Source organism: Suncus etruscus, chromosome 1, assembly GCF_024139225.1.
Source record: "Suncus etruscus isolate mSunEtr1 chromosome 1, mSunEtr1.pri.cur, whole genome shotgun sequence".
Classification (NCBI taxonomy): Eukaryota; Metazoa; Chordata; class Mammalia; order Eulipotyphla; family Soricidae; genus Suncus; species Suncus etruscus.
The window spans coordinates 192,894,177-192,906,199 of NC_064848.1; the positions used below are offsets into that span (position 1 = coordinate 192,894,177).

The window sequence follows — 12,023 nt, forward strand, 5'->3', positions numbered from 1 at the left end:
TAGCTTGCCTGGAGCCTAGAGTTGGTCTTGTGCCAGGAAACTTCAGGGGTCAGGTCTCTTTGTATTTAGGCCAAGGTTATTCCTTTCCATGTCCCTCATATTTTGGTGGGCTTATGCAAACAACAATTGCCACTCTAACACCATTTTTACTGTGCTCCTTTGACTCTAATCCTTAAAAAGAACCCACTTAAAATTTGAGGTTAACGTAAGCTAATATGCATGTACATGGAAATGTAGAAAAATACTATGCCTGTAATGTTTAAGGAGTTACGTAAGTTTTATGGCTTTAGATTGCCTTGTGTGCTGTTAAGAAATATTATAATGTGTTACAATCTGGGGACTTGAGGGACAAAGTAATTGTACATGGATTCTGTCTTATTTATCTTAATGTTCTTTGGCTGAAATTTCAAAGTTAAGATATCAGCAAGGAGACTCTGAGAATTATGTTATGGGTGATTGTCCTTCCACTGTAACTTTACCTTGTCCTCTTTCTTTGCATCTTTGTTTTCATAATGAAAAATAAAAAAATATAATAAAAAAATAATAATTATGACAAAAAAAAGATTTTGCTTTCACATGCAGCTGTGTCAATCAAAACACAAGGCTTAATGATAGAGACGACAAGGTGGTATGGGAGGCATTGGGGGACCTGGCTCTCTTTATGCAGGTGGCAGGAAGGCAAAGCTATTGTGTGGAAATGTGTCACTTTCTAAAGAGAGCATGAAGAGCCACTGCCCAGGGTATGTGAGGTTGTAGCAGCGGCTGGCTTTGGTTTTTGTGAGGGTTCACAAAGCCCAACCTCTACTCTGAGTCACACTGGTCACCATGGTATGATTACCTCTGAGAACTGGTGAATACTGCAGCATAATTAAGCTGCCCAGATTAACACAGGGGTTTCAGAAGTCCAAGGGGCATTTGAAACTTAAGAGAGAAATAGTCGGGCCCGGAGAGATAGCACAGCGGCATTTGCCTTGCAAGCAGCCGATCCAGGACCAAAGGTGGTTGGTTCGAATCCCGGTGTCCCATATGGTCGGTCCCCCGTGCCTGCCAGGAGCTATTTCTGAACAGACAGCCAGGAGTAACCCTGAGCACCACCGGGTGTGGCCAAAAAAACAAAAAAGAACAAAAAAACAAAAAGAAATTCAGGAGAGGTACAGCAGGGAGGGCATGTGCCGTGTATGCTGCTGATGTAGGCTCCATTTCTGGCACCTCATATGGTTCCCCAAGCATCACCAGGAGTAATTCCCGACTGCAAAGCCAGGAGCAAGTCCTGATCACTACCAGGTGATCCAAAACAGGCAAAAAGATTATATTAAACTCTTGAGGGCTCCTTTTGGCTTCGAGTCAGTGGATTTAAAACAACGGAAAAGCAGGCTGGAGAGATAGCACAGCGGTAGGGTGTTTGCCTTGCAAGTAGCAGACCCAGGACCAACGGTGTTTGGAATCCCGGCATCTCATATGGACCCCCGAGGAGACGATTCCTGAGCACAGAGCCAGGAATAACCCCTGAGCACCGCCGGGTGTGGCCTCCCAAAAGCCAAAATAATAATAATAATAATAATAATAATAATAATAATAATAATAATAATAAACAATGGAAAAGCATGAAAGCAGTTCTGCTTATTCCTGGCCCTATATTCAGGGATCACTCCCAGTGGTGCTTGAGAGACCATATGAAGTGCCAGGGATTGGGTTAGGGTTGGCCACATGTAGTTATACTAGAGCTACAGTCCTACAGTAGCTCTCCAGGAGTGATCTGAAGTCTAATCCAGGACAGCAGCCTATAAACTCAGGATTTCAAGGAGTCGCTGAAAATAATACTTTGTTCTTCAAAACATTTTCAGAATTAAGGGTTGGAGCAATAGTACAAGGAATAGGGCCCTTTTCTTGCACCAGGCTGGCCCAACTTTGATTACTGGCACCTCAGTGCCCACCAGGAATAATCCTTGAGTGTGGAGTCAGGAGTAAGTCCTGAGCACCACTGAGAGTGGCCCAAACACATCTCAGGATTCTACTAATCTACTAATTCTATCAGAGGTCTGAGTCACAAGGGCAAAAGACATCATGGACTGGAAATGAGCATTCAGGTCTATATTTTCCAGACTCGCCGCTCCCCTTCCCTTAAATAGAGCAGAGCCGACACAGCTCCAGGCCCTCAACTCAAGCGCTGCTGGCATCTGAACCAATAGGCAACCCGAACAGTCTCGCCAACTTATCTCAGGTGCTGTGATTTTCCTTCAAAGCATTACAAATCACTTCATAGCTGAGTATAGGCGACCTATGACATTTTAGAGGAAAATTACGTACAGCAGTCATTTACTGAAGCCTTTTCTTTTTTTAAACGAAGACTTTTTAATGTACTAATTACTATCACAGGGAGGGAAACACTCACGGCTAACTCTCTTAACAACATCCTAACCGTGACAGAGGCTGTGCAATTCCAGTTGCAACTTGACCAGTTTCAAGTAACAACTCTGCTCTCATTGAAATGTGCACACCCTGAGTCCTTACAAGCTCATTCTCTCCCTCTCCGAGCACTGGTATAACGTCAGGTCACTCGACTTCCCCTGGGTCTACATTTTCTATCCAGTCTTCTCACCATCTGTCAATCCCAGCTTCAGGGATGGGCCCGGGGTTAGAGAGACAGTTCAAAAGGTCAACAATGCAGTATCTCCTGTGTGCCATCAGAAATGACTCCCCAACACAGTGCTGGGAGTTACCTCCATGCATCCCTGGACATAGCCCCAAGATTATAAAAGAGTGGGGCCGGAGTGATAGCACAGTGGCAGGGCATTTGCCTAACATGATGCCCACTCAGGTGGACCGGGGTTTGATCCCCGGCATCCCATATGGTCCCCCACACTCGCCAGGAACGATTTCTGAGTGCAGAGCCAGGAGTAACCCCAGAGTGCATCTGAGTGTGACCCCCCCCCAAATAAATAAAAATATAAAAAGAGAAAGAAAGAAAAGAAGGAAAGAAAGAAGGAAGGGGGGACCCGAGTGATAGCACAGTGGGTAGGGTGTTTGCCTTGCACATGGTTGACCCAAGTTTGACCCCCAGCAACCCATATGGTGCCCCAGCCTGCCAGAAGTGACTTTTTAGCACAGAGCCAGGAGTAATCCCTGAACATTGCCAGATCTGACCAAAAATCAAAAAGAGAAAAGAAAGAAGGGAGAGATTAAGAGAGAGAGTAAGAAAGTGAGAGAGAAAGAGTGAGAGAGAAGCTTCCCTCAGATGATTGGCAAGAGTAATTAATGACTGCACTGCCAGGCTGAAACCTGGGCAAGAGATTTACATACTGAGTTGAGCGGTTCTTCTACTACCTCAGGCAGGTCACACGAGAAAGGAGGAGCTGCACCAGAAGGAAGGCCCAGAAGCAGGGAAGTGGCACACACCGCACTCGAAGGCGGGGATCCTACAGCCAAATGTGCTCTTGGCTGCCCATCCCAGCACAGACAATGCTGCCTGGGCTACAGTGAGATTGGGCGGGATGCTGTGGCAAACGGCTGGAGTCCACGGAGCCTTCCCAAAAGTTAATTTAAATTCTGCTCCTCTCATTTAGTAAGATAAAAGTACAGTATTCAAGCCTTCTCTTGTTGGAGAGGTTATCAGTCGGGGATCATATAAGTTAGCATGCAAACCAGGACACTTGAAAGGGGGAGCTGCTAATGATCATGCTGGAATGGCAGGTAAAAACCAGGATTGCTCAAAGCAAATGGAACGTATGGCCATCGACTTTGATTGGGGGGTTTCCAGGAAAGCAAGTAAGAAAGATGCATGATCTTGTTCAGGTGAGAAGACTAAGGAAAAGAATGAGAAGAATTGAAGGTGAAAACATGGAAGAGGTCCAGAGAGCTAGTGTGGGGGTTAAAGCGCTTGCGTTGGGGCTGGGAAGGTGGCGCTAGAGGTAAGGTGTGTGCCGTGCAAGCGCTGGCGTAGGATGGACCGTGGTTCGATCCCCCGGCGTCCCATATGGTCCCCCCAAGCCAGGAGCGATTTCTGAGTGCATAGCCAGGAGTAACCCCTGAGCGTCACCGGGTGTGGCCCAAAAACCAAAATAAATAAATAAATAAATAAATAAATAAATAAATAAATAAATAAATAAATAAAGTACTTGCATTGCACTCACTGAACCCCTGTTTATTCACTAAAACCACACAGGGCTCTCTGAGCCCCTCCAGGAGTAATCCCTGAGTACAGAGTCAGGAGTAAGACCTACATATTGCTGAGTGTGGCCTAAAATAAAAAAAATAATAGTGGAAGGGAATAGAATAAATTAATGGAGTAAGGGAGGGCCACTCTAGAAGCCAAGGCCCGTGGAAAACAGTCCCTTCTGTTATTTTGACCTGTGTACAAAATAGATGATGAAAAATGTGGGGATGACCTCCGTGCATGCAAAGGCAAGAGACAGGACAGCAAGGACAGACAGGGATAGCAGGTCACATAGGGACAGGCAGAGACCACCTGGAACCACGTGGAGAGCCCAGAGATTGAGCTAAGAGCACATGGATCATAAGGCACAGAGGAAGAGGCTCAAGGCACAGAAGCCTCTGTTCTACTTCTGGAACCTTTGGACAAGCCGGGAGCCACTGTGTGTAGGGAGGTGTGGGCTGCAGACTCTGTTGCCCACATAAATAAAAATGGGACCAGGCTAGTGCTTGCTCCCTGCTGGGCCCAACCCAGTAGAGTCACAGGCTGCAACCAGGTGGGTATATCGAGCTCTGGCACCTTCACTTTCTGCAGCCCTTCTGTGCTGTGAAGTCAGCAGAGCCAGGCTCTTAGGGGTGCAGGAGGCTCGTCAGGATTCTCGGGAGGCTGGCATGTGGCACCTCACTGGTAACAATCCGATGATAGTCGGAATCTGAGAACTCAGAAATTCCCTCGTGTAGTAAATCTGTCAGCGACGAGCTGAGAGTGCACACTTGAATCCAATTTGGTAGCGAGCATATAAAAACGTAAATGAGCAAACTCAAATGGGTACTATCAGTTATAATCTCTTGTTTCTAAAAATAACTTGGGAGCCGACCAAGCCGACATTAGCTGTCTCCTAATGAAACTGCCTCGGGAAAGTGGACCTAAACTCCTGGCAAAGAGCTCAGGCTTTCTGGAATGACCTTGAAATCTTTTGTTTGTTAACCCGCTTTTCAGGAAAAAAAATTCTTACTTTTCACACGTGTGCATGTGTGCGCTTGAGCTATGGACAAGAGATGTCTTAAGGGACAGAAAATGTCATGGGGCTTAAAGTTCTACAAAGGACCGGCAATGTCCTCTGGGTGCCTGGCAGACACAGGTGCCCGCTGATGGGGCATCTTGGACTGAACGAGGACCTGCCCTGGCCGCATGGGGCGCCCTGCTCATTGCCCCGTGTGCTCTTGCGCCAGGAACACGCACAAGCCCCACGAATTGGCTACGAGCTATATTAGGATGTTAACCCCAAACATCCAAATTCTGTTGCTTAGTAACTGCTGTCAAAAGATCCAATTTCCAGCTCTGCTCTTTGTATGGACTAAACCATGACAAGAGGGGGATTAGGCAGCGCTAGTCTATTCTGGGCCGAGGACAATTTGCAGTGGGATTTACAGGAGGATATTCAAAGAAGATTATTTCTTTCTTGGAGAGCAGCTAGTGGGAAGGAAAAATGTCTTCCATTAATTTTCAGCCCTTTATAAATGGGATCGCGTTATCTTATTAATGAGGAGAGTTTATATGAATCATTGGTATTTCCACTTAATTTTGGCCAAACAGTTGAGTCTCCTTAGACTGTTCTATTTCACCTCAGGACGAACTTGCATTTAGAAAGCGTCCAGATTAGTTAAAAATCAAATGTTACTACATTGTTCTTTTGTTCATTTAATATTACTGATAGAAATGGGAAAAAATAGATGTGTTTTAAGGTATAGGTGCAAAGATGGCTAACAGAATTAATATTTTAAAATAGGGTGCAGTTGGGAACAGAAGATTTTGGAGAGGGGGGATTACATGCCCTCCCTACCTCTCCTTACAAAGCCGGGAAAACAGCGCCTAGAGACTTTCTCAGCTTTCAGCGGATCTACAGAGAAAGGACTCGTTAATTAGGGAAGTACAGGTGAATTTTAAAATGATTAAGACTTCACTGTTTTCATTTATTTTAGCCCCCTCCAGATGTGAACAAGAAATGGTAGTTTAAGTACAGTGAAATCTCAGATAGTCATTAAAGTAATCAGATGGATCTCTCTATTGGCAAGAACTCTTTATTTTGGGTGGGGGTCATTCCTGGCAGTGCTCAGAGATTCCTCCTAGCTCTGTGATCAAAAATCACTCTTGGGGGCCGGGCGGTGGCGCTGGAGGTAAGGTGCCTGCCTTGCCTGCGCTAGCCTAGGACGGACCGAGGTTCGATCCCCCGGCGTCCCATATGGTCCCCCAAGAAGCCAGGAGCAACTTCTGAGCGCATAGCCAGGAGTAACCCCTGAGCGTCACAGGGTGTGGCCCAAAAACCAAAAAAAAAAAAAAAAAATCACTCTTAGTAGGCTTGGGAGACCATATGGGATGCTGAGGATCAAACTCAGGTTGGCGATTTGCAAAGCAAATGCCCTATCAGCTATGCTATCCCTCCAGCCACAATAACTCATTTAAGCAATAAAATGCTCTATAAAGACATTCTAGGAATTAGCTCTTCAGACCACCTCTATAATAAAAACTATTTCTGAGCTCCACCAACTATTGTCATTGTAAAAACATTTTGAAAAAAAAATCTTTAAAATTGGTGATTTAATTATCAAAATTCAACTGAAGAGTTAATTAAATGTCAATCTTTTACTTATTGAATTGTCAAGAGTTCTTTGAATACTGCAAGTGTGGATAGGGGTCCAGGAAAACTGACAATGTCATATGCAGAATGAGCAAGTATAAACTGGTATAAACTGGTATGATTTTCTGAAGATGTGGACTTTATAAATCTGTTTTTATCCAGAAGAGTTTTGATAACAAAAAGAAAAGAAAAAGAAGAGGAGGAGGAGGAGAAGAAGAAGAAGAAGAAGAAAAGGAACTTGGTAGCTTGGCTGATGAGATCGATGGCTCAAAGGGCTGAGAACAGGCTTTGCATGTGGGAGACTGGAATCTAAATCCCCAGCACAGTATGGTTACCCCCAAGTTTTTATAGCAATATTTGTCAAATCTTCATTTCTTTTTCTTGTTTTTTTGGATCACACCTGCAGTGCTCAGAGGTTACTCCTGGCTCTACACTCAGAAATCGCTCATAGCAGGCTCGGGGAACCATATGGGATGCCAGGATTTGAACCACTGTCCTCCTGCATGCAAGGCAAATGCCCTACCTCCATGCTATCTCTCTGGCCCCAAATCCTCATATTTTTACCGAACGAAGCTCAATTCTAAGAACTTATCCTACCAAAAAAAAAAAAACCAGTATATTTTATTGAGTACATATTACCTCCCAGAGCACACTGGGATACTTTCCATAAATTACCATCTCATTAACTTCTCACTGCATCTCGATAAGGCAGCTATTAGCATCATCTTAATATTATAAAAGAGAACACAAGCTTATAGAGGTTGATTAGTGACAAGAAGAGCTGGTTAAGTATTTAGGGCTGGAATTCAAATTTAGATCTATTTGAACTCTCAGGCAGTGTTGTTTAAGGCTCTAATAAGAAAATGAGGGTAGGAATTTCCCTAGTTGGTTGGATCTACAGAATATTATTTTAATTGTAGAAAAAACCCTGGAACCAACCTTGATGTTAAAAAATGGTTTACTTAAATGGGTATTATGTCATTATTAATTTAAGTAACACAGAGATAAGATTTAGTGCCACTGAAAGAAAGACATGGCATTTTCATCCAAAAAAAAAAAAAAAAAAGGCACCTGAAGACATTAAGTACAAAGTGTTCCCTAATACAAGCTGTGTCTGAAGAGAGATCAAATAAAGATTCATTTTATCTTCCCCTATGTTCTTTTCTGCATTTTCTAAATTATTTTTGTAACCAGGGAGGCTGCACTTGGTAGGCATAAAGCACTTATAAAGAAAGAAATGTCCTCTCCAGAATGGGGAAAAAAATCAGATTATTTGTGTCTGAAGAGGAATGAGAAAAATATCTTTGCATCCTTGCATGAGGCTTGAGGGAAGAGGGGAGTGGAGGGAGGAGGATGGGAAGGAAAAGGTATCTGCATTTCATTTCCAAAAACAAACAAAGTCAAAGCACCTTTATGCTACCCTGGGGCTTCTGTCAACCTATCATTAGGTATAAACTCTTTATGAAAAGATCTCGCAATATTTCCCATATAATTCTTGAATACCTATTTCTCATACTCTATTCGGTTACTTCTAGAAATATTTCACCAAAAAAGAGCAAAAGTCTTCATCTGAGTTTTAACAACAAAAATAATTTTTGCACCTGAGAACATGGACTGATCCAGACAGTGAATCATGAATTGAAACCATTTTTGAGTAAGCATGTGTAGACACTTATTTTTATATTCCTTCGCCTTCTACTCATCTAAAACTCTGCCTTAAAAGGCTGCGACAATTTAAAGATTAAATCGTAAGTTATTAAGCCATTAATTTAACCATTTAAGCCTCTAAAACCAGCACATATTACCTTCCCCCCTCAAGTCAATTTGCAAGATATTAAAATAATAAAAATGATAATATCTCACACTTACAAAGCAGCTTTGATCTGAAGGTGCATAAAGCACTTTTTAAAAACTTTATAGAAAAACTAGGAGCATCCACCCACATGCCAGAGCATGCGAGGCGGAGCCAGGCAGCCGGGAGGAGCGGTGCTAAGTGACCCCTGTGGAGCAACGACCTCTCAGGCATGTTTGAGGAAGAGACAGGGATGCAAGAGGAAGAGACAGGGATGCAAGAGGAAGAGAAATTAGCTGTTCAGCTAAAGGCTGAGTCCAATGCCCACAGGGTCCAAGATCTCTGCAAATTCTCACCAGGAAAGATTTTCTTTAGAGGGAAATCCAAGTCAAACTCTCCTTAACATTTGTTGTTGCTCCTTTCTGTAACATTTGAGTCATGACTGGTCCCACAAGGGTCAGGTCCCCCCCTAGGTTTCACTGCCAATGAAGAACAAACTGATTGTGAACAACATTCTTCACTCTTTCCGAGACAATTTCAAAGGTACTTAGATGGAATATATATCTTGGCATTTGTGCCTGAAATCTTGATATAAACCCTGCCTCCTCTATCCATGCCAAACAGCCCTCACAATGTCTGCCATTTACATGAATAATAAACACATGTGCGTGCATGCGTGCGTGTGCGTGTGCGCTGTGTTCTATTCTGTTTTTCCTTTTGGCTTTTTTTCCCTTTGGTTTTTGGGCCACACCTGGTGACGCTCAGGGGTTACTACTGGTCATGCACTCAGAAATCGCTCCTGGCTTGGGGGACCATATGGGATGCCAGAGCTTGAACCATGATCCATCCTGGATCCATGCCCTTCTGCTGTCCTATTGTTCCAGCCCCTCCCTTTTTTTCTTTTTCCTGGCCACACCTGGTGGTGCTCAGGGTTTACTCCTAGCTCTGCACTCAGGGATCATTCCTGATGCACTCAGAGGACTATACAGAGTGCTGAGGATTGAAACCAGGTTAGAAAAATGGCCTATCTGCTGTACTCTGGCTCTGGCTCTTTTCACTTTAGCCTCTGCTCAAAAAAAAAAAAAAAAGGTAAAGTAATTCTACCCACAACTTTATAAACCAATGGCCTAGAGGCAAATGTAAAAGAACACCTGATTTGCTTTTACTAGGCAGCACTTTTAATTCTCAAAATTCTTTTCTCTGACTCAGATTCTCCTAGTATCTTTTAAAGTTACAGTCACAGCTTATCTATAAAAGCTCAAACAGTGCCAGAGTTCAGTCTGATATTGCAACAGGACTCCAGAGCACAGTCAGGGGTGGTCCCTAAGCCCTTGCCAAAAACAAAAGAAGTGATGTAACTGCCCTAAGTACCAATCTTTTACTTTTGTGGCTTTTGCTGCTTTTGTTTTGTTTGGGGGCCACATCTGGCCGTGTGCAAGGCTTACTCCTGGCTTCACTCTCTGAGACTGCTCCTGGCAGACTCACAGGACCAGATAGAGTATTGGGAGATCATGCATGGGGTTGGCAATGAGCTAACCTGCTGTAAAGACCCTACCTGCTATACTATCACTCTGGCTCCCTTTTGATGCTTTTTAAAAATGTACTATTTTATTTGTACACAGTGCTGAGAATTAAATACAAGTTTCAAACATGAGAGGACAATCTGACTTTATTTAAAAAGTCTTTAATTCAGGGGCTAGAGGATTGAATACATGCATTTGCCTTGCATGTGGCCGACCTGAGTTCAATCCCCAGCATTCCCCATAGTCCCCCAAGCCTGCCAGGAGTGATTTCTAAGTGCAGAGCCAGGAATAATGCTGGAGCACTGCTGTGTGTGGCCCCCAAAACCAAACATGCTGAAACGTTATTTAATAGGGCTAGAAAGATAAAACAACAAACAAACAAAGAAGTCTTTAATTTATGGGTGGAGAGAAGCCTCCCTAGTTTGAAAGCCTTTAACCTGGTTGGCAACAAAATTTCCAGGAGTGGGACTAGAGCTTCCTGATTACTGAAAGGAACGCCCTTCCCTGAATCCCATCCCCCCAAAAAATTCCTAACCAAATTTTCTCCATTATACCCAAATAATTTCTTTCTTTTTCTTTTTTTTTATTTTTGTTTTTGGGCCACATCCGGCAGTGCTCAGGGGTTACTTTTGGCTCTACACTCAGAAATCGCTCCTGGGCAGGCTTGGGGGACCATATGGGATACCGAGGATCGAACCAGGGTCCACTCCACATCGACAGCGTGCAAGTCAACCCCCCTCCCCGCTGTGGTAGCACTTGGAAAACATTTTCTTTTATGTTGTTTTTTGTGGGATCACACTCAGTGGTGCTAAGGTGTTACTCCTGGCTGAGGAATCATTCCTGGTGGGCTCAGGGGGACCATATGGGATGCTGCAGATCAAATGCAGGTCAGCTGCATGCAAGGCAAGCAGCACCCCAGTTGGCTCTAGCCCCTATACCCAAATATTTTAATTATGATCACTCATCACTCACACCAATACAGACTAAGGAAATGAAATTTAATCACAATACCTATTAAACAGTATAATTCAGATGTAATGCTACTTTAATAAAGATGCATTATAAAGTTAAATGCATCTAAAGCGGTCATCGTTCTCCCCCATTATCCTGACAAGTGAGTTTCACATGAGACCATAACTGACATGGCTTGTCTATGTAAAGAAGAACATAGCTGTTAATGCGTTGATGTGCGCACACACACATCCCTAAGAGATAGGAAATTCGAATGAAAGTCCAAACCCCTTGATACCTTCTTCATGGCCTGACACTTGGCTGTCTCAGAGAAGCCAATCATCTTATCAGGAGAGCAGATCTTGATGAAGGGGAAGTTGGACTCCTCCGCAATCTTTGCAGCTAGGGCGGTCTTGCCGCTGTGAGGAGGGCCTGTGCAGAGATAAGAGCCAGTCAGGGAATAGAGCCAGCCTGGCCAGGAGGAATGAAACAAGTTCAAACTCTCAGCTCCAAGGTACTGAGGTCTCAACTAGTTGCTCATTAACATTTTCTGACACAATTTCAGGGCAGACATGTCTTATTTATTAGCAACTAATCCTAATGAACTGATTAGCATTTTCTCCAAAGTCTGATGAAGTATCTTTCTGCTTGTTTTCTCACAGAGCCTTAATTTTTGAAATATCTATCTAAATATGTCAAATGTAGGTGTCCGAGTCTGAAAAAGAAATGTCTTCAAGTTCATGTCAGCAATGATGTCATTATTGCCATCAAATTGTCTTAAAGAAAAAAAAAGAAAGAAAAAAGAAAAAAGAAATCAATAGCCCTGCAATTTTTTTGTTTTGATTTGCTTTTGGACCATATCCGGCAATATTCAGGGGTTACTCCTAGCTCTGCACTCAGGAATCATTCCTGGCCAGCATAGGGACCATAAGAGATGCCGGGATCGAACCCAGGTCAGCTACGTGCAAG

At 43.5% G+C, this 12,023-nt stretch overlaps 1 protein-coding gene across 2 annotated transcripts in view; it reads right to left on the reverse strand.

The window, feature by feature from the left end:
- Nucleotides 1-12,023, reverse strand: part of NSF (N-ethylmaleimide sensitive factor, vesicle fusing ATPase) — a 151,380-nt gene that overhangs the window by 38,604 nt on the left and 100,753 nt on the right. For both annotated transcript variants that reach the window (XM_049779079.1, XM_049779078.1), the window contains exon 15: nt 11,353-11,486. In XM_049779079.1, the coding sequence (XP_049635036.1) occupies nt 11,353-11,486 (134 nt within the window). The remainder of the gene's footprint in view (nt 1-11,352; nt 11,487-12,023) is intronic.